This window comes from Solea senegalensis, linkage group LG6 (assembly GCF_019176455.1).
Source record: "Solea senegalensis isolate Sse05_10M linkage group LG6, IFAPA_SoseM_1, whole genome shotgun sequence".
Classification (NCBI taxonomy): domain Eukaryota; kingdom Metazoa; phylum Chordata; class Actinopteri; order Pleuronectiformes; family Soleidae; genus Solea; species Solea senegalensis.
In genome coordinates, this window is record NC_058026.1 from 1,529,359 (window position 1) to 1,556,147 (window position 26,789).

The 26,789-nt window shown below is 42.3% G+C and overlaps 1 protein-coding gene and 1 pseudogene across 2 annotated transcripts; both read left to right on the forward strand.

The window, feature by feature from the left end:
- The first annotated feature begins 3,886 nt into the window (after positions 1-3,886).
- zdhhc5a (zinc finger DHHC-type palmitoyltransferase 5a) lies at positions 3,887-26,284 on the forward strand. 2 transcript variants are annotated; one of them, XM_044028061.1, is made up of 13 exons: positions 3,887-4,315; positions 7,733-9,471; positions 14,400-14,521; positions 14,652-14,809; positions 16,010-16,182; positions 16,998-17,100; positions 17,862-17,953; positions 18,528-18,654; positions 19,904-20,012; positions 20,206-20,315; positions 21,970-23,096; positions 23,234-23,240; positions 25,490-25,548. In XM_044028061.1, the coding sequence occupies exons 2-13, from the start codon at positions 9,308-9,310 to the stop codon at positions 25,493-25,495; spliced, it is 2,298 nt and encodes a 765-aa protein (XP_043883996.1). In that variant the 5' UTR covers positions 3,887-4,315; positions 7,733-9,307; the 3' UTR covers positions 25,496-25,548. The 2 variants fall into 2 exon arrangements, with proteins under 2 accessions (XP_043883996.1, XP_043883995.1); XM_044028060.1 differs by lacking the exon at positions 23,234-23,240 and having other exon boundaries at positions 25,490-26,284.
- Positions 11,237-13,664, forward strand: LOC122770887 (annotated as a pseudogene).
- Positions 26,285-26,789: the final 505 nt, after the last annotated feature.

The window sequence follows — 26,789 nt, forward strand, 5'->3', positions numbered from 1 at the left end:
AAGGTTCACACCGATCAAATCAGGTGATGCAAATATTCCAGCACAGATTCATTCAATCACGTCATGCGTTTCTTTAGCCACACAGCATTAAATGGAGCTCTCGAACAAAGGTTGTTCTCCCTGTTACCAGTCGTTTATGTCTGGTCCGACCATTGGTATGTTCCAGTTGTAGTGTAGTCGAATTCATCAGATACTCCAAGTTCTTAGTGCGACAACTGGAAGGCGCCCCTTTCAAGTCGGATTTCCGAAACAGTTTCCAAGAAAGTTGGAGCAACTGCACAAAAGCTGCCATAAGATTCCAAAATGGCTTCACTCAACACTACTTTTGCTGTTCACTGCATTCTCCCATATTTGTTTCACGTTAAGTCGGGAGTACACGTAGTACCCATGTAGTGCGTCGCTATCGTCTGGTATTGCTAACAACGTAGAGCCCGAGATACATTTGCTTCAGGGTTTTTTTTTCTGATTGCTCGACTGTTCACTCCCTGTTCTTGACTTCCAACTTCCGATGTAAATGGAACGTACCAAGAGTGCACCCAACAAAGGTGGTCCTTTTAGCAACTCTCGCTAAGTAGTTAGCCATGACTGTGTAGGCTATAAATTAATAAATGGACAATGTCTTCCAGTTTCCACTATGAATTAAATCGGGAATTATATCAGCATTATACTGACTTTGCTTGTGGGGGTTTTTTGTTTTGTCAGAGAAGAAATCTTGAAACTTGAATCTTGAGAAATGCTCCCGCTAAGCACATTTGTTAAGTAAGTAGGGAGGGGAATGCAAATGTGGCGTTCACACCAAATGTGTGATTCGCCCCGCGGGATCCCTGCATTTCTGTGGCAAAATGGGGAGGAGTTGACGTCACAGGGTTATTTTTTGTTAAAAAAATACAGATGTAACGTATAAGGGTTTTGTTGGATATGCTGGCATAATTGTATAATTTTCTCGTCCTTATTGTGAAAAAACACAAAATAATAATACCTCCTCCTCTCCACTACCAGGGGTTTTCTGAGGCTCTGCAGGAACAGACTTGTTTAAAGCTAAAAACATAAATAATGTCTTCTTCTTATTTTTAAATGAAAGTTGGATATTTAAGAAACTGTATAAAATATAAGTCTTTGTAGCCTTAATGAAAATATCATGTCAGGGAGTAGCCAAAGCTAATTTATTTTACTGCCACAAACCAAGACGCACATGAATAAAGAGCAGAGCACGACTAGCAGTCAAATAAAATAAGGAGTGCATTTTTTTAGTGTTAATACAAAATATGTAAAATGTGTGGTTGTAAGTTTTATCCAATGATTACATAACGATATGGTGTGTGTGTGTGTGTGTGTCTTTGACTGCAGTGGTGGATTCTGCTGATGTTTAAAGTGTTTTGATTCAGCGTGCGCACAAATAAAAAAAAAAAACAAAATATTGTTTGAAATCCTGTTTTTTTTTAATAACGTACCTGCGTATGTAGCTATAGCTTCTAGGTTCTACAGTTACAGTATATAGCTAAACAACAGTGACAACATGTTCTGGAACTTTGATGTTAAAGGTATTTAATGTTTATTGGACTGCATCACAATGTAAACTGTTTTTTTTTTGCACGTAATAGAGTGGAAACTGAAGTTTGTTACTCTCCTGCACCAAATTCTATTGAGAAAATCTGTGTTTTAAGCTCGCTGGGACACAGGAGCTACACAGGTTAAACTGACTGATTTGTGAGACATTTGTGGATTAACACTTCCTGTGTGATGTGATGTGAAAATCGCAGATTTGCTTTATGAGCTTTGGTGAGCTGTTTACAGAGGGACTCCAGTTTGGAGAGGGCTGTTAAACTGTGAGTTAAGGCAATGAGAATATCCTTACACAGGTATAAACTGTATTATTTGAGCCTTTTCTTAAATGTCCAGTGTGTAGAAATTGCTAAACTTACTTTAAGATGGGTGAATGTGTCTGATTGGACAACATAGCACCACCTTGCTAACGGCATGGACACGTCCCTCTGTGCCCATGCCAAAAATGCCATCTGGAACAGGATTATCTTGTCAGATTGCATTACAGGATAAAAGAGCAGATGCCCCCTGCTGTTTTGTCATATATGGGTCACAACAGGTTCACCTAATGAAATAAAAAACAAAACAAATCCCACATCATGTCTTTAAACTGTCACAAAATCCCTGACTGAACTAAAAATGGGTGCACATACACACATAAACTTGTTTTTATCCCTTAGTGAGGACACATCACAGACACAATACATTCCCTTACCCTATCTATAACCATCACAACTAAGTGCCTACCCCTAAAACCAGGTCTTAACCCTGAAAAGGCAGGTTTGTATGTTTTTTTTGGAACTCATAACAAGATAAATACAAGTACACACAGTTAGCATGGCTTTTGTCACCCCTAAACTCGGATTTAACTCAGATGTGAGGTTTCCGATTTCCAACTCAGAAACCTCACGTACCCCCATTAGGATTCTAAGATGGCTGCTACTTTTACTTCTTACTATCTATAGACATATTGCCATGCTGCAAAATACTATTATCGAGTGTTGTTATTGACTGCTCTTGCTAATAATGGCTAACAGTTGTGACGCAGTAAGCATGAGGGTGTTCCTATAGCCATGTTTCCTCCATGGTACAGTACGGTATGGTTTGGAACAGTGAAGCCCTCATCCAAACTCGCTTTTTGACTTTTACTTGGTCGCGATTTGTGCGATCCGATGTCTGATGGGCGTTTCAGTGAGATACGTAGCGTGACATTGTACCAGTGCAACGAAAGCAAATAACGACAGCGAATAACGTCATTGAACACGACACAACAGTGCCGGTCTAACTCCACATGTATGTACAATTACTCAGGTACCCCAAGGGAAGGGCATCAGAAATATGAAACGATTGGGACTGTTTACTTTGGTACTATGCCTAATGGAATATGTGTCATACCAAACCAAACTGCTCAACTTGGTGGAAACTTGACACAAGATGGCTGGTACATTTAATGCTAAAACCACTTATGTCATATATGTACACATAGTAGTACTGATTCATGTTTATCCGTAGACATGATGCTACGCTGCAAAATACTATCATTAAGCGTTGTTATGGACAGGTCTTGCTGACAATGGCTTCCTACAGCTGTGTTTTCATCATGGTACAGTTCGGTTTGGTATGGCACTATTTGGAATGGTAAAGCCATGTTTTCGGCTGAGAACAGTATGTTTACGTTGGGTGCCCGATGACTGTGTCAGCAGCATTCATAGCGTCGGTCTAGCTCCAATCGTACCATACAACTACTCAAGTACCCCAAGAGAAAGGTATCAATAAATGGAACGGTTGGGGTCCACTTATGTAATTTTTGTACACCTAGTAATGATTAACTTTTATCCGTAGACATGTTGCTAGGCTGTTTATGTGCACAGAATGCCATATCGAGCGTTGTTATTAACTGGTCTTGCTAACAATGGCTAACAGTTGGGACACTGTAAACATGGGGGTGACGTCACTCCCAGTTCCTATAGTTGTAGCTGTAGTTCCAACATAAATAGAAATGTAGTTTCAATGTAAATTGTGTCCCTGTTGGCTGCTATGTTATAAGTGAGAATGAGTGCCCGTGTGTCGCGAGCTCAGTCAACAAAGTCAATGTTGATAATGTGTCAGAACCTCATATAAACACAAAATCCTGAACCTTCCCTTTAAAAACAATCGTTTAACGGTATGCACGCGCGCACACACACACACACTGAGGTAGACTAAATGACAGGAGGAACCGTGATACCACGCCCATGTCGTTTACAACAACCAATGAGAGCACGCTGCCTCTGTGATTGACTTGCCTGTCGTCCAATCACTGCGTTTTATATTTGCGACGCTCGCTGCTGTTAAAAGCCCTGGCGTCAGTTTGAGTAGTAGTGACCAACATGTCGGCCCCTCTCCATCTGTAGGCCAACGACACCGTGGTCTAATGACAGGACCACTGAATTATCCCTGGATCATATCATCAATATTATTATTATTGTTATTCACTTGGTTTTCTTCTGCAGCGGAAACAACTTACAGCTGCCGTCACTTGCTAACAGCTAGCCTGTGGCTAAGCAACCATTGAGCCTGCTGATGGGACGGCAGTCAAGCAGGCAGCTCAGGCTAACCACCGGGGAGCAGGAGCCGCACATCTCTGCCGCTCACAGCGCTCAATGAGTATCTCGTGTGGACGTGTCTGCGCGGATTCTAGTACGAGTAGGAATTAGGTGGACTAATAAAGCTGGGCACACACCCCCGTTCACAGGAGTTCGGACGCCGGGCGGCTGTAGAAACCCCTCTGCAGGTGAGACACGGACTGTTAGCCCCGCTGCTGCTAGCCACGGGCTAACCTGTAGTAGCAGCGTAATTGCTAGCTAACGCAAAAAAACAAACAAACAGGAATTCCTTCAAATAAAGCTCACACAGTAATAATGTGACACTTTCTTCCGTCAAAAGCCACAATTTTTATGCCTCGTTTATTATTTATGTGCGGTCACTTCACCGCGTTAAAGCTAAAAAATTGTCACGATCTGTGCGGCTGTGACTCAGTAACGGTGTCTCTTATCTCCACCCATTGCACTTTCATCTCATCATCACCATCGTTTTTGTTACAGTTAATTATTATCACGGACTCTGGTCAAAAGCCTAATCGACACTGTGCTATAGTGTTAATTAGCCGCATGCATTTAAATTGCAACATAATTGTCTCAGGTCTGTAAACGTTCGTCCCCACCCAGGTTTCCACACTCGCCGGCCATTTTATTAGGCACACCTGCTCAGCTGCTTGTTTTTGCATTCTTTTCCGAGATTCTTTAACTCGCTGCCCACCTCTAGGCCGTGGTAGTTATATGCTGAAATGAACATTGAACAGCTGGCATAATGCCAAACACTGAATATACTCCCAATAATAATAATATAATAATAGACTTTACCTGCCTGCCACTTTATTAGGAACACCTGTTAAGCTGCTTTTTGCATTGTTTTTCAAATTTTTTTTTTACATGCTGCCCACCTCTAGGCCATGGCATTTTATGTTGAAATTAACATTATGGTCTGTAAAATGAATAAATCTGGTACTGCCAATTGGCATAATGCCAAACACTGAAAATACTCTCAATAATAATTATTATGAGAGACTTTACCTGCCACTTTCTTAACTACACCTGTTTAGCTGCTCATTAATACAAATATGACTAAGTCACGTGGAAGCACTTGCATGTCAGAGAATGTTAAACAGACCTTGAAATGATGATGAGCTCAACAAACCAAAATTAACCAGTTTTAATGATTTCTGTGTTTTATAGCAGAAAGAGAATCAAGAAATATTCACATATTCAGAATATGAATACTTGAAGAGCTTGTTTTAATTCTTAAAAAAAAAACCTCTTGAACACATTATCAAAATAGTCGAGGATTAAATTAGTAATCAGTGGTGTAATCAATTGTTGCAGCCTTACCTTGAATGTGAAATGGTTGTCAATTTCTGGGCTGTTTTGAGCCGCTGGGATTTTCATGTTCAAACCGCTCGTGTTCTTACGCAAAAAACATGCAAAAAGAACCAGACCTGTGTTTTACCAAGGCGCTGTGAGAGGGTTTCTGTCAAGTCTGTCGTTACTAAGCAACCAAAAACCTGGAAGCTGCTGAAATGATTGAAGTTGCTGCAACCTCGCAAAATTAATTAAATTCATTCAACTCACAACAAACTTAAAACAAAGACACTGCATTGTCAGCACTGTGTGTGTGCGCGTGCGTGCGGGACATTGACCAGTTTGACCTACTTACTACTACAATAATCCCAAGTGCTTTCTGTATTTGAGGGAAAAAGTTGAGATATTTTCATCTCAGTGTGATGCAGATGATGTGCATAGGAAAAACAGGCGTGTCACAAATGTTCCCCTCAGATGAATAATAATTATTAACTTAAAATAATGTGTTACATATGAGCAGCCCCATCATTCTTCATGACATAGATTCAGTGTTGTCCTGGAAACATTCCTCAAGATTTTGTCCACATTGCCGTGATGGTGTGGCAAAGAAGTGACTGAATGTGCTCTGTTCCAGAGGTTCCCAAAGACCGGGTCAGGAGCCACAGATGTGTCATAGGGTTTTTGTCCCCCCAAACAGATGAATTTTGGTGTTTTTATATTTTCGTTACATTAAGTGAAGTTTTAATTAATTGACCAAACATTTTGTGGAAATTATTATTTTACCAATTAAAAATAATATTAGCTGTTTCAGATAAGGTTGTAAATGTGTCTAACCCTGGCCCCCGTTTTAATCCCTGAGTATCCGGCCACCTCAACTTGAAACGTGAATAAATAATAATAAAGCAGCAGCAGTCAGTGGATGTAGTGTGTGGGAGAACACAATGTCAACATGTTGGTTTTGTCTTTGCATGGCTGGTTCTTCATATTTAGCTGACAAACTTTAGTGGTTTTAATTTGTCCTTATTTTCTTTAAGTCATCGTTTATCGGCATCCAACACAACATTGACTCAAAAGACATAAATGCACTTTCATGCAGCCCACAAGGGTCCTCTGTAGTAGGAAAGAAACTATGTTCTCATTTAACTGTATTAACAAGTGGCAGTTAATGTTTGTTTGGGGGGAGGGGAAACCTTTTTGAATCGTTTGACTCGTTTTCAATGGTTTCAAACAGTAATTGATCCGACTGTTGGCAGACAGGTTCATCCATCACGACTGGCTTTAACATGCGCACTCTTTCTTATTAATTGAACGCTTGAAATCCTGAGTCTATACAATGACCAAGTGTAAAGTGTCCATGCAAACAGCCTGATTCAGCTTCAGAGCCGGAAATGCTTGTGATAAATCAGCGGAGCACAGAGAGAGAGGGAACATGCAGGTCCGGGCTTAGTAGGACTTAATTGGTCCTGTTGAGCAAAAGTGCTCAAAGTTAATGGTGACACACAGCGTCTCATTAAAGAGTTACCTGCAGAGGATCGCCGTGTGTACACACAGTTTTGCGCGCTGTAGTTTGCTTGGGGACGTACATAGTAATCATCGTAATTGACCCTGCTGGCTGTTCCACCACAACAGCTCTGCATATGTTGGAAAGATAGACGCCGGAAACGACCGCCAAACAAAAATGAGTCTAATCAAGAGTCAGACAATGGACGCAATAGAAAAAAATGTGTGACACTTTCATGGTGTCTGTGAGAACTTGGAGTTCTGAATCAGCGGACACAATTTTCCAAGTCCCTAGTTATTTTACTCCTTTATATATCCACAGATCTGTGAGAAACAAATATGCTCTCTTTAGTCTGTAGAATTAGAGGTAAATATTGCATCTCTTGTGATTTGAAAATTGCAGCAGGCCATAATGCAATTTTCAGTTTAGCCTTGGAGCCTTCCTTGGCCCATCAGAAAAACAAGACCATGATATCGTGTTATAAGCTAAACCATAATCTCACGAGCGGATAGTCACGACACCAAAACATCTGAAAAGCGGCGTGTTGATGTATTTTTGGAAATAGGGAAGAGGCAGAAATATGAGTGTTCAACCACACACACACACAACCACACACACACACAAAAAATGTTGTGTGTGTGTGTCTGTGTGATCCTAGAAGGAAAATGTCTGTGAAGCTTCTCAGACGTCCAGGTCATGTTCATCTTCTGTGGGAAGCTGTAGGCGGCTGGACTTGCTTGAGTTAAGTTGATGATGTTTTGCACTGTCTAACCAACCCTCTCTCCTTCTGTAGGTGCTGCATCCTGATCCACCAGGTGTTTCACACCACTGCCACCTTGTTGTGTCATCCTCGCTCACAACCAGCAATCAACGTCACGAAAAGGCCCCCGTTTTATTGAAGAGGCATACCTCACCTGGAAAGCCTCAAGCTAGAAATGGCTTGACGTTGACGGAACAACGCCAGTTTTTATTGTGGTCTTTTTTGGGCAATTGCACCAGGACGGCTGTCGCATCCAAGGGATTACAGTTAATCAAGCCTCAGCGTCTTCTGCTGGGGAAGGAGTTCCTGGCAACAAGGAAGAAGGCTGACGGTTATATAACTGACAGGCATGGTTGTTCACCGTCTGAGTCAAACAGGGAAACCAATGCAGGGAACGGAGTTGTTCTATGTTGCCTTTGCTGGTTGATCCATGATTAGCTGACCACTCTGGATCAGCACTGGTCATTTTAACTCTTCCACTGCGTTTCAATTCACATGGATACTGATGGATGTTCTTCACGTTTTTTGGCAAGAACCCGACTGTCACCTCCCGCTCTCGCGTACATACCCAGTTCACCTGGCAGGTGAGGTGGTTTAAAGGAGCCACCAGCGGGGTTTAGGGATGCCCCGACACAGGAAAACCAGGCTACTCCACTGGCCCGCGTACAGACTGCCCAATCCTGGACTCAAAGCTGACCGTCTCCCGCTGTAACAGGAAGTGTGAGGGCTTTTGCTTTTCTTTTTCTTTTTCTTTTTTATTTGCTCCCACCAAGACTGCTCATCTGTAGATGGTGGAAACTTAAAAACTTAGTTCTCGATCTGCACTTTTATTTTAAGCTGAAGGAAGTCGTGCGGACGCTGTGTAATCATCTTCATTTCAGTCTCCAACCAAATCAGGTTTACCTCTGCAACGCGGGTACCTCACTCAACTTCCATTGAAAGAGCAAACAAATCAACCTGGACCAGTGTTCTGTACTTCAAGATTGGACTGTATTTTTATTGCACCGAATCACAGAAGAACCAAATTTATGTGCTTAAACAGAAGGTTCCCAATGTTTCATCTAAGTAACAGCCATATTTTTTTAATTGCACTTTTATCATGATTTTCCACAAAGCCTTTATTCGCCTTGCTGTACAAGACACAGACTTGATGGGCTGTTTTTTTTTTTTTGAGGCTCCTGAGACGATGGCCCTTGGTTTTTATTTGTAATTGTTGGACACTTGTTGTGGAGCACCGTTAACGTAGTGTGGTTCATGTGCCTGCGACTCGTTTCCTCCTCATAATCTGTGGCTTATTTGTTCATCCTGCCTTTACCACCTGTTTTTGTGGACGACTGGGAAACGAGGCTTTTACAGCAAAGAGACTCTGAAGCTTATTCTAATCTCACACACACACACACACACACACACACTGCAGATCAGGATTGACTTTAAAATCTTAAAAAAAGTCGTCACCCATTACCCCTCTCAAGCCACTCCCCCCGTATGAGAGGCTTTTTTTTTCAGTTCTGCTTTTCTTTTATTTCTGCTCCCAAACTACAAATCTGCTCCCCATGCTTAAAGAAACGTTTACACCTTGAATGACAAACACGCCATACACAGGAAGTGATGCCGGGTGGCAGTAGTAAGAGTGGAGGGCGGGGTCCATCCTCGTCCCCCCTCCCCCACGCCGTGGTCCCGGCCAACAGACCGCTGCGACCGTCCCGTTACGTCCCCGTGTCGGCAGCCACTTTCTTCCTCGTTGGTTCCACGACGCTCTTCTTTTGTTTTACGTAAGTAAAGTGCACCAATACATGCACGCACTCACTCAAACACGCGCACACACACGCCTCTGTCATTAGCCCTGTATGAACACACACAAACAAATGCAGCACATATGGTTCTAACAGACAGCAGGGGGAGTGGAGGCGGCCCCTAATCTCCCTGCAACCGGTCATTGAAGCATCACGATGACTGTTGAATGTGTTAAAGTGAGTTTTTAATTAAAGTCCCTTGAGGCAAAACTATATTTTGAGCCGCAAAACAAAATGTGCCTTCTTTAAACACATTCAAATGTGCTTTACATTTAGCCTCAAATTAAGGATCTTCTTGGTATGGCTGTATACTTTTGGGCTTTATTATATCTCTCTTTTTTACTCTCTTTTATATTCTGTTGTGAGTTTTATATCGGATAATGTTCCATCTCTGTAACTGTCAATGCTGCTATCTTGGCCCGGACTCCCTGGAAGACCTGGGGGGACCTTTGTGGATAAATAAAGGATAAAAGCGTTATATAAATAATCTTTAAATTGACTGTATCCAGAAAAGTGTGGTTTGGTTCAGTGGAGTTGGAAGTTGTTCTTACACGTGATTAATCACGGTTGTCAGATTTATTTGACCTCAGTGCCTCCATGCGGCCTTCAGCTCCCGCGAGTGCATGTGACGGAGCTCTAAGTCACCGATGTTAAAGACTGTCATCACTAATCATGCTGACACCTCACTCACTCACTCACTTACTGAGGGAAGCGATTGTATGGGAGAAACCACATGTACGTTAGCACTGTGATGTGAGAAAGTTGGGATTACACACACACACACATACATGACACCCGTCTGTTTTTTTGGTATATATGTGAGAAAATCTAATCTGTGAGTTTGTGTTGGTTATTACAGTGGCCAGTGCAAGCTCTGTGCTTCAGATTAGTGCGTAGAAAATAGGCCAACATCTGTCACCCTGACAAAAGCTCATCATCCCGTTTCTTTCTCCCCGACAGTGTTTGTGTTCCTGCGCTCAATCTCTTATTCCCTTTTTAATTGTTTTTAATCCAGTGAATTAATAATGGGACACTATATATTTAAAAAAAATAAAATAAATACATATGATAATGGCGCAATGAATATCGCAATGATAGAAATTCACTCGACTTATTTTTATCACAATATCGTACATTGTTCCATCATTATTGTCTGCATGAGTTACAAAAAGTGTTTAAGCGACAAAATATAGAAATTATCGCAGGCACAGAGATGAATTTTAAACGACTTTAAACTCCTTTTCACGCTAACTACTAACTGATGAAGAAGAGTCCATGTAGCAGCCTCATACTAGAGCTGGTTTATATTCTAGCTGAGGTTTAAAGTCAGTGTGCGACGTCATCATGTTTGTTTACACAAGGAGAGTTGTGTAATGGCGTCTCTGTTGTAAGAGTTTTCTTTTTATTTCAGTGTGGTGTCGAGGATTAGCTTCACTGTCTCTCTAAACAAATGATTCTTCTTCTTTCCCATGGCGTAAGATTGTTGTTTGCTTACCAGAACAGGCAGAGACATTTTGTCCTTCTGATTGGCCAACAAAGCTTTACAGTTACACATATATCACCACTTGTTGACTTGGCTGCCGTTGATTTTGTCAAATCTTAGTTTGTACTTGAGGGGAGCGTGTGCAGACATGATTTAATTTTTAAAAACCGGTTTACGAAAACCTCCTAAGGCCAAGAACAAGTTGGGGACAAAAACTACAAGGTAAAATAAGTAAACTAGGCGAGACACTATTATGACGAAATAAATTGGGAGCTACACAAAGTAAAGAACGGGTGAAAAAACCTGAAAATACATGAAAATGCAGCAGAAAGTCCAACAAAAACGTAGATTTCAATAATCAACAGAAAACCAATGACGGACACAACAGAATTGTTCAAAAATGTTCAAAAAAAGAAAGAGGGGTGAGCTGATACGATACTAAATATTATATACCAATATAATATACCAATCCAATCTAAAAAAATCTTATCTTATATATCACCTGCTCTCACGACAAGAGCGAGAGTTTGGACCTTAGTTCACTTACGTCAGAAACGAAGAAAGGGCTCAGAAGTTCAGCTGCAGTGTGAATCTGTTTTCTGTTCCATCTGTTTGGATCGTCCGATGACTCTTCTCTGTGGACACAGCTACTGTATGAACTGTATTAAAAGTCACTGGGACTCAGAGGATGAGAAGATGATCTACAGCTGCCCTCAGTGTAGAAAGACCTTCACACCGAGGCCTGACCTGAAGAAAACCTCCATGTTAGCAGATTTAGTGGAGGAGCTGAAGAAGACTGGACTCCAGTCTGCTCCTGCTGATCACTGCTCTGCTGAAGCTGAAGATGTGGCCTGTGATTTCAGCTCTTTCAGGAAACTGAAAGCTCTCAAGTCCTGTTTGGTTTGTTTGGCCTCTTACTGTGAGGAACATCTCCAGCCTCATCATCAATCACCTCCATTAAAGAAACACTAGCTGGTAGAGCCGTTCAAGAACCTCCAGGAGAACATCTGCTCTCTTCATGATAAGGTAATGAAGATGTTCTGCCGCACTGATCAGCAGTGTATCTGTTATCTCTGCTCTGTGGACGAACATAAAGACCACAACACAGTCTCAGCTGCAACAGAGGACGCAGAAGCAGAGAGAGCTGGATCTGAGTCGAGAAGAAATCCAGCAGAGAGTCCTGGACATGGACTGCGATGTGAAGGTGCTTCAACAGGAGGTGGAGGCTCTCACTCTCTTTGCTGATAAAGCCGTGAAGGACATTGAGAAGACCTTCACTGAGATGATGGGTCTCCTGCAGAAAAGAAGCTCAGACGTGAAGCAGCAGATCAGATCCAAGCTGGAAATTGAAGTCATTCGAGTCAAAGATCTTCAGGAGACGCTTCAGCAGGAGCTCACTGAGCTGAAGAAGAGAGAAGCTGAACTGAAGCAGCTCTCACTCACACACAACCACAACCAGTTTCTCTTCAACTTCTGCTCACTGCCAGTACTCAGTCCATCTACACACTCGTCCACCATCGATGTCTGTCCTCTGAGACAATTTGAGGACGTGACATTGGCTGTGGAAAAGGCCAGATGTCAACTTCAGGACATTCTGGCAAAGAGGTGGACAAACATCTCACTTGCTGTGACACCAGATAAAGTTTTACTGCCAGAACCAAAGACCAGAGTTGAATTCCTCAGATATTCACAGGAAATCACACTGGATCCAAACACGGGAAACACACATCTGATATCTGAGGGAAACTGAAAAGTGACATCAACGACGGAAAATCAGTCTTGCCCTCATCACCCAGAGAGATTCACTGATGTGTGGCAGGTCCTGCCACACGAGAGTCTAACTGGACGTTGTTACTGGGAGGTGGAGTGGAGAAAAAGAGTCCATGTAGCAGTCTCATACAAGAACATCAGAAGAGCGGGGAGATCTCGCGATTGTGAACTTGGGCTCAATAGCAATTCTTGGTCGTTACCCATACAGTTGTAACTTTAACCACAACAGAATCTGGACTCCTGTCTCGGATGGTGTGTCCTCCAGAGTGGGAGTTTACCTGGACCACAGAGCAGGTCTTCTGTCCTTCTACAGCGTCTCTGACACCATGACCCTCCTGCACAGAGTCCAGACCACGTTCACTCAGCTTCTCTGTGCCGGAGTTAAGCTTTACGATTATTCTGGATCCACAGCTGAGTTCTGTAAACTCGCATAGACTTGAGTTATTAAAGGAGCAGCAAGTTGAAATTTGAGTTTAAATCTTAAAACTACACAAGTCTTGTTGCTGAGATCACCTGTCAATCAAACATTGTGGGAGGGTGTTTTGATGTGTTGTTGTTTCTTGTTGCGAAGAAGAAAATTGACTACATCTGCTGCTACATGAGTGAGAAAAATATGTTATTTCACTACAGAAGAGACTAAATGACATCTGCAGTTGGGCAAAAACATATATATTGGTATCTGTTATCGGCCCAACCACTACTGATATATCAGCATATCAGTAAGAAGTCAGGCCAACTATTACAAAATGTGTGTTTCGCCAAGTCGCTAAAACTTTACTTTTTAATTTTTATCTGTTTCGTGTATTTAATATCTAGTTTATACATTATGTTTAGTTAAAATACTCCCGTGTGTACTGCAGTGGCATACGAGTTTGATTGGAGAGGCAGAGCTTTTGTGTTGTTAAAAATCTGGTTTCAAGTCAGGAGCGCAAAATATGGGCTGAAACAAACCGAAGTATAAAATAAAAAAAGACGTCAAAGGTTTGTGTGTGTGTGTTTCTTTTTTTGTTCTTTTGTCCTCATTTAAACACAAGCAGATACTCACAGAGGCTGCCATTCAGTCTTTTCATATTTGACTGTTGTACTTTAGAGCTTCGGCGATAAATCAATATTTTATCGATGACTAAATTAAATGTCCGATTTGTTTGAGTGTGTTTTTTATTATTTTTTTATGTCTGATTGTTAATCACAATCTGTTCTGTGCTCCACTCATGCAGGAAATACTGAACAATTCTGTGAACAAATCTTTTTAATCCACTGATTCTAATGATTCACTTACACCCAAAACAACTGCTTTACAAGTCACTAGTTTGTTAATTAAGGGTCTGACATCTATGTTTGCTGCCTGATTGTTAGGTTTCTTTTGTAAGACCCTTAATTACCATTTATTTAAGCATCAGGGTGAGCTGGCGCGAGGCAAATGGATACAGATTATGGCTGCAACTAATTTTCCTCTTGGATTAATCTGCAGATTATTTTCTTGATGAATCGACTTTAATTTTTTTGGTGATCAGTTTTTCACCAAACCTCAAATATCTTGTTCTGTCCACAAACTTTTTAAATTTTCTGCCTCGACTCATAAGCATTCAAGAGAACATCCCCGTCCAGCAACTTGTATTCAGGGATTTCACTGTGTTTTTCTGTTGTTTTCCAGATGTCCGTGGCTGTCGGAACGTTTCTCCGTCGCTGTGCCGATCTACAATGGAGTCATCTTCCTGTTTGTTCTGGCCAACTTCTGTATGGCCACATTCATGGATCCTGGTATCTTCCCAAGAGGTGAGGGCATTTCATTTTCTAAATCTGGTTTGTGGTCAAAACACGATATTGGACATTATCAGGTTTGTGGCGCAAAAAACTACCCAAACAATACCCGGCCATAATTACACACCTGTCTCTGTGTCTGTAGCCGAGGAGGACGAGGACAAAGAGGACGATTTCCGCGCTCCCCTCTACAAGACAGTGGAGATCCGAGGGATTCAGGTCCGGATGAAGTGGTGTTCGACGTGTCGCTTCTACAGGCCGCCGCGCTGCTCTCACTGCTCCGTCTGTGACAACTGTGTCGAGGTGAGTTCACACTCACGCATTTACACTCTGTTTACACTCTGTTTACGTTTGTTAAAGATACTCAATCCTGAATAATATGCAAACTTGACTATGCGGACGGGGAGGACCACATGTGAATCACATAACCTAATAAAAATTCACAGAATTCTGACTTAAATCTCACGTTTCTTGGAGTCACATAAGAAAATTGTTTTGGAAAAAGAAAAATACTTAAAATAGAAACCCCAGAATTTTGGTTTCCAAAGAAATTTCACACATGGCCCTAATCCACAAATTTGAAACTGGATTCTTAAATTAAAGACAGAACTTTTTTTTCTTAGAATTCTCACTTTAATCTAAAGATTCAGAGATGAAACTCAGAATTCTGATTTTTTTTCTTAGGGTCACATAAGAAAATTATTCTATGAAAATTAAAAACCCAGAATTCTTGGATTAAAGTTGGTAGTTTGACTTCTGTTCTTATAATTATGGCTTTCTTCTTTTATTTTGTTCTTTTTTTTTTGTTTTTTAATTCACACGTGAACTTTGACAACAAAGTCAGACTTGAAACTCGTGAGAATTTTACACGTGGCCCTAATCAACAAATTTGAAACTGGATTGTTAGATTAAAGACGGAATGTTTTTTCCTCAGGATTCCGTCTCTCTTTTTTCTAGAATTCTCACTTAAATCTCAAAAGATTCTGAGATTAAACCCGAAATTCTGACTTTTTGGTCAGAATTTCGGAAAAAATAATTTTGTTTCCCAAATTAAAGACAGAACATTTCTTCCTCAGAATTCAGACCTTTTATTTATATATATGTATATATGTATATACATACATATACATATGTGTATATATACATACATGTCTATGTGTATGTATATATGTATGTGTGTATGTATATATGTATGTATATACATATAAATATAAATAAAAGGTCTGAATTCTGAGGAAGAAACGTTCTGTCTTTAATTTGGGAAACAAAATTATGTATGTGTATGTATATATGTATGTATGTGTGTATGTATATGTGTGTGTGTGTTTGTGTGTATATATATATATATTCATGTATAAATATATGTGTATGTATATGTATATGTGTATGTATATATGTATATGTATATATGTATTCATGGATCTTATCAGTTATTTAGAGGACACAGGATTTAACAGTTCTAGTCCTTTTAGTCCTCTGTGTCTTCTCACTTTAATCTCGCAGGACTTTGACCACCACTGTCCGTGGGTGAACAACTGCATTGGCAGGAGGAACTACCGTTACTTCTTCCTCTTCCTGCTCTCACTGACGGCTCACATCATGGCCGTGTTTGGCTTTGGCCTCCTCTTCATCCTCTACCATCGGCAGAACATCGACCGCCTACACGCCATCGTCACGTATCCTTCACGGATATTGAAATTCTTTGTAATTGTTGGTGGTGTCACGCGATTACTGAGATTACTACTGCTACATTAACACCACCTCCGTCTGTGGTTTAGTCTGGATTTGGCAGAAACTTGCCATGATTTACCTTTTAGTGTTGGTTGGTCTCGTAACACAAATCATTGCTCTTACTTTTCACCAATGTTGTGCAGTGTTGGAAATGTTGCTTTAAAAAGAGTAATTAGTTAGTTACTTCTCCTAAAAAAGTAACTGAATTAGTTACTGAGTTACAAATTATAAAAGTAACCAGTTACTAGAGAAAGTAACTATTGCATTACTTTCAAGTACATTTTAAATGCTGAAAGATCTTTAACAGAACTTAAAATTCATGTGGATGTTCAATTATTTATGATAAATCTGAAAAATTCCATCCTCAGTTGTCCCCTTCAGCACCCGCCCACTTCTGCCTGTTTTTTTTGAAAAAACTTTGCCTCTCGGTTTAGAGATGTAGTCGGTCTGATGAAAAAAGTAACGCACCGCATTTTTTGGCGGTAACAGTAACGCCGTTATCATGATTGAAACCGTAATTAATTAGATTAATTATTTCTAACGCTGTTACTCCCATCACTGATGTTGTCAGGGATTAAAGTTAAGCTTAATTGCTTTACAAGAGGAAAGTTTAGCTGGGGCAAAAAATGGAGTTCAAACAACTGAAGAGGAGAAAACTGTTTCCTGTCATGTGATTTATGTCTTCAGTTGTGTTACTATGGACACAGATTATTTCTGATTCTGAGCCCAAACTCGTATTCCTTGACCTGTGTGCTCTCAGTCTGGCTGTGATGTGCGTCGCAGGCCTGTTCTTCATCCCTGTCGCTGGCCTCACTGGTTTCCACATCGTGCTCGTGGCCAGAGGCAGGACGACGAATGAACAGGTAAGAAACGCAGCGATGAGTGAGGTCCCTGAAAGTCCTGCTGTTAAAATGTGAACATTGAAGCTGGGCAGGTTCACTAATGAATGTCCAGGTAAATTATCTAATCCAGGGTTAGAGGTAGACTAATGTAGATTATTGAAGCTGCTATTTGAAATGTTCTTTTTTAAATTATTTGGAATTGGTTGATTGGCAAGAAACCTAGTCACTAAAACTTAAGTCTTTAGATATTGTATACATTATTTTATTGAAAATACAGATAACAGTTGCACTGCAGTGTGGACATGAAATACAGACACAGACCATTCACATGGTTCAATCACTGGTTGCTGAAGTTGAGCTATTTTCTTTGTATTAATAGTTAATTTTATCAGATTGAGGCTAAAGTGTAGAGGGGGAAAAAAAGGATGTTTGATTTTTACAAGAAAGAGGTTGATTTTGTTATTAAATAGAAATAGAACACTGATGTAACCAGCGGTCGACCACCAGCAGCCTTTTCATCCGATTTCTGCCAACCCTGTGTGATTCTTTCACAATCTTTTCAAAGTCCTGATGCTGATGTGACAAAAGATGTCTTTCATAATCATAATGTAACTTCACAAAGTACTTCACGTTGCTCATCTTGAAGCAGGTTGCAGCTGAGAAATAGCTTGAATAATAAGATACGACGTACACAGTTTAGTATGTCTGTCTGTCAGGGTTAGTGTCAAACTCACTGTTTGTTCATGGAGCATTTATTTATTTATGTTTATTTTCATCTGCAGGTAACGGGGAAATTCAGAGGAGGAGTTAACCCTTTCACCAATGGCTGTGTGAAGAATGTCTCCCATGTCCTCTGCAGCTCACAGGCTCCCAGGTGCTTTTTCTGAACGTTTTCTTCTTTCTTATTTAACTATGTCTCTGGTCTCTGGAGTTTGCATGTCCTCTCTGTGCGTGTGTGTGGGTTCTCTCCGGTTTCCTTCCACAGTCCAAAAACATGCAGATTTGGGGATTTAGGACTCTCTAATTCCACTGCAGATGTGAGTGTGAGAGTGGGCGGTTGTTTGTCTCTGTTTGTGTCCCTGTGATGGACTGGCGACCTGTCCAGGTTGTGACCCCGCCTATCGCCCTATGTCAGCTGAGATTGGCACAGTGCCCCAACGGTTGCATAACATCTCTGGCATCAGAGCTGACTCCCCAGTAAAAGATGAAGCACCACCAATTAAAGCTCTCTAGCGCCACCCCTGGTTAAATACATCATAGAAGGCTTCCTTGCGAGCCCAACAGGCTCCCGTTTCTTCGGTCGGTAGATACACTGCTCCATTTGTTGTGTTTTTCTGTGTGTGAGACATACCACGAGAAAACCACAGCTTATTGTTGCACAGGCACAATGTATAAACTGTATGTATTGTTTATGTTGTGTCAAATTCACCTTGTGTATGTCTCTGTAGGTACCTGGGCAGGAAGAAGTGTGTGCAGAGTGTGTGCGTGCAGCCTCCGTTCCTGCGGCCTCAGCTGACCGACGCCCAGCTGGCGGCAAAGATCCTGGACAACGGGATCCAGGGGGAGCTGCATCGGGTAAGAACAGCAGGACAGGAGCTCCTCGGTGTACACTCATGTTTTTAAACACACACACACACAGAAACACCTCATGCTGCTGGTAAACAGGTGTTACGTAAGGCCGTTGTTCTCATTCAAATCCGTACTGGCTACGTTTGCATATATGTACACACGCACGCACACACACACACACACACACACACGTCCATATGGCAGCGAGTGAACGCAGCCTGACATTTAACAGGAAGAAATCCAGTAAGGTCACATCAGTAAACACAGCTTATACATCAGTCAGTATCAAATGAGTCAGGATTCCAAGGTCATTTGAACATAGTTTGCTTTTAATTTATGTTTTTTTAAACCAGTGAAAAACACAAAGCTGTATGGAGGCTGCTGCTGTGTGTCATTCACAGCTCTGACACAGGGCTGGGCAATATATATCATTCTATCTTATCTTTATTAGGGCTGATTACTTTCCCGATTTAGTCCCAATAAGTAATTACTTGGTCCGTAAAATGTCAGAAATGTCCTGTTTTTCTCCAGAAACTAAATGAATCAGGTTTCTTTGTCAAATGGAGCAGAAAATATTTGTATTTCAGATGCTGAAAAATCAAAAGCTTATTTTATTTATTCAAAAAAACACTCAAAATAGTTGACAATTAAATTAGTAATTGATTGACATATTTATGAGTCTCCACAGTCACCTGTTATAATGTTGCAATATATTCATAAAAAGGTCAGGACTGTAATCGTCCATGTCAGATGTGTTGACCTCTTCTCAAATGTCTTGTTTTTGTCCACAAACTAAAATGAATCAGGTTTCTTTGTCAAATGGAGCAAAGAAAGCAGAAAATGTTCACATTTAAGTCACTTAAACAGTGTGTTGCTGTTTTACATAGAAGTCGTGTACACAGTTCTCAGCACATTTACTAGACCACCTGTTGTAGAAACGGGAAAACACAAATAATTTAGAAGTCTTTCAAAGAACTTGCTTAAAACGCAGAAAAAGTATTATTTATTTGACGAATAGCAAACTGAGTCCACCTTGTTATCGCTTCTTCTCTGTGAAATCACAAATGAATCAAACATAACATTCAACCACAACACATGGTTTAGTAAATAGCTATATTTTGAAATAATTATATATTTTTTTATATTTAAAAACATCATTTTGGTTAAAGTGCTTCTACATACTGACTTGAAAAGTGAATATCACTGTGTACATTTATTCTCATTCTCGTCCCTGTGATCTCTTCCACCCTCACAGTCCAGGTCCAGTCTGGAGATGATGGAGAGTCAGTCATGTGACGCTGAGCCGCCGCCTCCTCCTAAACCTGAGCTCCGTTACCCTGGAATCACCAGAGGAAACACAGAGGGTAAAGCCTGATTTATACCAAGTCGTCATTTTGCACCAAGTCCATAGAGAAAATCAGCTGTTTTCCATCACAGCCACAGGAGTTGTTGATCCTCCGGCGCCGAGATGGCGAAACACACAAACGACTTGTCGGATTCGTCTATTGCTTCCTGTTGTACTAAACTAAACCTTGTGTCCTCTCACCTTTCCTACAGAGTGCAGTCTGCTGAACAAAGCCCCTCCCACTCCCACCATGTACAAATACAGGCCGACCTACAGTCCTGGCAAGAACCACACCGCGCTCACACATGCTTACGCCAACCAGGTAACACACACACACACACACACACACACACACTCAGGACTCCTATCACTGATGTAAACATGGAAGCTTTTCTTTCGTCCCTGCGTCTGTTTTTCTTTTATCTCTTCCATTTCAGTCTATAATGCATTTCCCATTTGTTTCTTTTTTCCTCTGATTTGCTTTGGGTCGTCTTGGTTTGATTTCTCAGTGGTTATCTGTCGATCAGTATCAGTAAGTGATTGCTCTGAAAGCTTCTTTTTTCCCTCCCCTCCTCCCTTTATATCACCACATCTAACTTAGTTTCCGGTCCCTTCCTGTTTGATAGACGTGGGTGAAATACTGGTTGAACACAGTGAATGCTCTTTTTTTTAATTTAGTTTTCTTTCCTTCACAGCCAGAGCCAGTTTACTTAACATTAGGTATAAAACAGACACAATACCACCAATCACATTCAGGGTGAAGTAAAGATAAATATGTACATAAAAACTATTTAGATAAGAATTAAGAAAAATAATATACATTGCTTAACCAATTAACCATTAGTCATAAAAACAATCTTTGTTCAAAACTAATCATTTTATTGTTATTTATTTGGCAAAAAAACAACCAGAATTCACCTTTTCACACACAAATTTGAGCCCGAAATTAATCAAGCATCATAATAATGATAATAATGTGCTTTACTCTTTTTTTCTGGCTTTTTTGTACAGAAAACAGTAAATTTGATAATTAAAAAAATATTACAAATTAAAAAAATATCAGTTCAGTTACAGAGTTTCTACATACTGGTGAGTGAACCGTTAAAGTAATGTAAAGGTTGGCGCACACATAGAATAAATCAGTCAAAAGTAAAATGAATATGAATACCTTTCATACCTGATCAGGAAGGAAAGAAAAAAAATGGGGCCAAAAAAAAAAAAGACCAAAAACGTTTTGTTTAATTAAAAAAAGATGAAAAACTCAGTATTTAGACCCACGTCTGATCCATGTTTTTCCCCCAGCTGTCAGTCCAGTAGTCTGCAGTCTCCTGTGTCTTCTCCTCTGATTTTAGAAGAGTTTTTAGAAGTCCTCCCTTGTGACCAAGATACAAAATTAAAACCAATATTTTACCAAAATTATGCATTTTAGGTGTCTGTCACCTGACCTGTTTCTCATATATGGAGCTTTTCCATTTTTCAGTTCTAGCACAACTTGTTTGTTTTTTTCTTGTTTTCTTCTCCATAAGTGATGGTACTGGTGTTTTTTTTAGTTCCTAACGTGACTGATACCAAACTGCGTAGAGCTAGAACTGTTGATGATGGAAACGCATCAGGACACAAACAAATTACACGTCACCAACTTTCTGAATAATATCAGAAGTTATGAAAATAGTTTTAATTTTTCCCCCAAACTAAACATAGTTGGGTACATATGCAGCGTTACAGCCAACAATCACAGACAAGTTGGAGGTAGAAATGTAAGGAGGTAAGGAAATAAAGACTATTACATATGTGCTAGAAAGAAAAACAAATAACACAACACACTACAAAGCTGAGGCTTTATATTCATTTTTCACTAATTACTCCACATTGAGTCCACGCAGGTCTCTGCTCTTTTTGCTGAGCCTCTCGTTGTTTCTCCTCTCTCCTCTCTCCTCCCTCTTCTCTCACTTCCTCCTTCCCCTTCATCCCTCCAGTTAAGTCGAGGAGAGAGCGTTGGCAGCACTAGGGACTCCTCCTCCTCCACCTCCTCCCTCCTCCAGTCCAGCCAGCAGCCTGGGTTCCGCTCGCAGCCCAGCCTGGACCGGCGGGACACATCGTCGGACAGAGGGGGAGGAGGTGCGGAGAGGAGGGAGGGAGGCAGAGGGGTGGGGGGAGGAGGAGGAGGAGGGGGCATGCCCGGCTACACCCTGGGCGGACGATCGTACCCCTCCTTCTCTGACCACACCGCCCTGTCGGGGGTGGCGTCGCGATCTTCCAGCTCCACGCACACCTCGGCGGGCACCGCCCACATCTCTGAGGCGACGACCTCGGCCAGCTTCAAGAGCTTAGCCAATCAGACTCCCCCTCCTCACAAGGCGTCTCGGAACGGGAGCCTGTCGTATGACAACCTGCTGGCTGGTGATGATTTTGACAAGGGGGTGTCGGCAGGTTCAGCAGCCCCTGAGGTTTCCTCCGGGAGACCCCACACACCAGCGGCAGGAGGCTACGGCACCTCGTACATGTCGTCGCAGCAGCGAGACGCCGACACGCTCACCCAGGCGACGCAGTCCCCCCATCACCACCACCGCACCTCCCATCACCACCACCACCATCACCCCTTCCTCCACCGCTCGTCCTCCTCTCCACCACCTCCTCCAGAGCGGGACCTCCAACTGGGCATGCGCCCTCTGTCCGCCAACCAGACCTCAGCTCCCGCCTCCTCCACAGCCCCGCCTCCCCTACACCACCACCACCACCACTCCCATCACCACCACCACCACTCCCATCACCACCACCACCACTCCTCATCTTCCTCCAACACCTCCCACCCTCCCCGCTACGCCCCGCCCCATGCGCCACCCCACCACGCCTACCCCTACCGCACCCGCTCCACCGACGTCCCTCTTGGCTCCTCCTCCTCCACGACCACCACCACCCACCCTCCTCCGCGCTCCCCACACGCGCCGCCTCTGGGCAAGTCGCTCTCGTACTCGAGCGCCGCCGCTGCCGAAATGCAATACCGGCTGGTCCGAAAGGCTTCTGCGTCAGCCGGAGCGAACGCGGCGGGGGTGGGAGGAGGAGGAAGTGGGGGGATGGGAGGAGGCGGAATACAAGCGCCCAAGTGAGTATGAGTTTCGACTTTTGTCAGGACGATTGGTTTGCTGCTAACCCTGAAACAAAAATAACCCGCCCTGACCCGAAAACCTGATTGACTGCTCCTCCTCTTCCCTTCTCTCTTCCTCCTCCTCCTCGTTCCAGGTTTCCTGTGAGTCCCTCCTTCTTCTTTCTCCTTTGCTCGTCTCGGTTCATCTGTGAACTTCCTCATTGTTATGCCGTCAGCCTGTTTGTTCTTGTCTTCCTTACACGTAGTTGCATCATCACCTCCATCAGTTCACTGCCTGTCATCTAGAGCTGCAACTAACGATTATTTTCAGAATCGATTAATTTCTCGGTTAATCCATAAAATATCAGAAAAATGTTGATCGATCGGTGTTCGTCAAACGTGGAAATGATGAAGTTCTCAAATGTCTTGTTTTGTCCACAAACCAAAATGATTGACTTTTAATGATTTCTTTGTCATCCAGAGCAAATAAATGAAGAAACAATTCACATTTAAGAAGCTTAAACAATCAGAAAACTTGTTTTAATCATGAAAAAAAGCTTCAAACCGATTATCAAAATAGTTAATAATCGATTCATTGTTTCAGCTCTACTGTGATTATGTTGTACAGATGTTCCTGTGTCCATCACACACGGCAAACAAAAGTGAAATTAAAGGGATAGTCGAGGGTTTTTGATGTGTCTCTGTATGAGGTAGTGACACACAGTGAGCACTGACTGTGCTGTGAGCGCCGAGACCTAACCCCTGTGCCGAGATCTCTCTGTCTGTCCCTGTCTCTCTCCCGCTCTCTCTGGAAGTGAGCTTCAGCATTAAGTGACTGATCCTCTTTTTTCCTGGAATTACCTCACAATGAACAGCTTTACTTGCTGCATGTGTCCCAATCACTTTAAAAGTAAAAGCATGCACTTAAGTGTTTCTGTTTGCTGAATCCATTCGTTTTTCCACGGCTTTTATTGTGAAATAGCCAGGCGGCGTCACACTAAAGAATTCTAGCATTTTATTAAATACAGAGGAGAATTTAGAGCATTTAAAAGTACATTTAAGGTCAGTTACCTTAAGTGTAATATATCATTTGTTTTTTGTTTTAGATATTTTAATGCAGAAATGTTACCTCTTAAGTCTACAGTAGCTTAAGAACATGTCCACAGACTGTGTCCCTGTGAGCTAAAATCACTGATTTTCTCTGTGGGCTTTGGTGTGGGAGAGTGAGCGGTTCACAAACGTGTGTTTCCAGCCAGAAAATGTCAAAAAAATCATCAAAACCCCTAATTAAGATGCCATTAATGTAAGATAGACATTCCAGATTTTAAAGTAATACTGTTCACATCTCCTTAGTCATTGAACAGATACAGATGCAGGTGTGAATAATGGGAGCTGAACGTTGTACTTTACCACTCTGTGTTGTGCTTTGTGGAGCAGAAATGCATGAAGACATGTGTGAGTGATCGAACACTGGCATCCATTGTGTAGTTGTCAGATCAGACTTTTGCATGACAGCAGTCCGACTGTTTCACTGCTGCTTTTCCATCGTCTGTGGAACTGTGAGTGTCACATCTGTTAAACACTCATTATTTGTTTAAGTGCAGAATTATATTGGCCGATGTTAGGGTGCCCTTTTTTCGTTTGCTCGGAAAGTCCGCTTTGTTTGGGGACCAGACTCCGATGCGCACCACTGTGGTCCACCTAAAACCGTAGCTCTCGGTCTGCTTCAAGTGAACCAAACGCAGGAAGGAGGGACGTCATGTGACTCGGCTTCAAACTTCAAACCAATCTGAATGTTATACTGCCCTCTGGTGCTTTTCACAAGCCATGGCAGACATCCAAAGTAATGTCACCTTTGAGTTCACTGTGTTCCAGAGCGCGGGATACGCAAACTAGCCATTGTTAGCGTAGCAGCATTTCTACGGACAAAAGTCAAACTCTTTGCATACGACTGAATTACTTTGAAACAAAGACAACAGAAGTGCTGTTAGCGGTAAAACTGGCTGTGGTTTGTACAGGGACCGCCATCTTGGAATCCCAACTTGGGTACGTGAAGTTGCTTCCAAGTTCTGGGAAAAATCCAGAGTTCACTGATGAACTTTCCCTCGTGTCTATTTAAGAGAACGGTATTTAACGCGTCACAATAAAAGCACGTAAAAATAAACAAGATATTTAAGTGAAAGTCCGTCTCTAACGGTGCTGAAGCAGCTTCCCGGTCGGCAGGAAACGCATTTTGAGGTTTCTGACATTTTAAGGACAAAAGAACCAAGATTATGTGAATAATCACGTGACGCCCTGGATTTTTCGGTTTGATTATAGGAAACAAAAATAGATGCAACTGTGAGAAGTGGACGTCTCAAACTCTTGAACTCGCTCGTTGTCTTCACTGATCCTTCTGTCTTTGTTTTCAGGGATGAGCTGATCCAGATGAAACCTCTGAGTCGGACCAACGGCGGCCAGCCCTTCTCCCCATCCTCCCCCTCCTCTTGCTCCACCCCTTCCTCTCCCTCTCACCCACTTAGCATGTCCACTCGGCCTGCGGTTGCCTATCCCAGCTCAGCATTGACGCAGAGCCCCGCCCACAAGCCCCAGGGCGGCGGTGGGGGCGGAGTGAAGAAGGTGACTGGCGTCGGAGGCACCACCTATGAGATTTCTGTGTGAGCGGCGGCTGCTGCCGGTGCTGGCTTGCACCGCGAGGACCAATGAAACCAAGTGGACGTACTTTGGTCTGTCTCTTGTCTTTCACCGGGCGCGGGGGGGGGGTTCACTGTACAATAAAAGAAGAGAGAAACACCGGGTGGAAAGAGTGGAACCGTCCTCGGGTGGGGGGGCGTTCACATGTAGCATTTAAAAATGCAACCAAAACTTGGGAGCACTGAAGCAATCGATGCATTCAATCTCAAATACAATCCAAACAACCGCGTTTCCATCACAATGCTTTGGGAAAAAGGAAAACCTGGCCTGGCCTAGTCTGGTCTGGCTTATGCTAAGGGTGAACTTGCCTTCCCACTTCCAAGAGGCGTGACCAATGGACGTAGATGGAAACGCCTCTGTATGCAATTGGATCGACCTCCAACCAATCAGACCAATGATCTGGATGAAGTATCTTGTTTTCTAGGAACTATGGCATCTAATGGCGTGTTTCCACCGCCTCGCCTCGGCACGGTTAAGTTGTTTCCACTTGCATAGTACCTGGTACCAGGTACTTTTTTAGTACCTGCTCTGACAAGGTTCCAATCGAGCTGAGGCGATACCATGCTACTATGCGTGACGTTGCCAGACTGCCAGCCACTGATTGGTCAGAGCGTCGTCACAGGAAGAGACGTCCGACACAAGAATCAAGCCGAAACTGTAGATCAGTTAAAAAGACTTAACAATCCTAAAAAACGTGTTTATTTAGCGACAGCATCACAAACCCTGCCGCTGTGTGTCAGACGGAGTCTGTGCTCCGGTCATGGAGGAAGTACTGTGTCGCTTGTAAAACAATGTAAAAAACTTGTAATGGAAATACAACCCTAAACTGTGCCGAGGCGAGGCGAGGCGAGGCGAGGCGGGACCATAGTGGAAAAGGACCATTAGTCACTTAAAAACAACAGAAGTATCGAAAGACGGCTTCTCTTTGGCGATGGATGTGTAATGTTGTGTTTACACCGGACGTGCAACAACTTCACACAGACGCACAAATCGCGTCTGAGAAAGATTCAACGGTGT

Excerpts from the sequence above, each read along its gene's own strand:
- zdhhc5a (XM_044028060.1), top strand. The coding sequence starts at position 9,308 with ATGCCGGGTGGCAGTAGTAAGAGTGGAGGGCGGGGTCCATCCTCGTCC. Across the intron at positions 14,810-16,009 it reads TCTGTGACAACTGTGTCGAG|GACTTTGACCACCACTGTCC; the intron begins GTGAGTTCACAC and ends TTAATCTCGCAG. Across the intron at positions 17,954-18,527 it reads TGCAGCTCACAGGCTCCCAG|GTACCTGGGCAGGAAGAAGT; the intron begins GTGCTTTTTCTG and ends ATGTCTCTGTAG.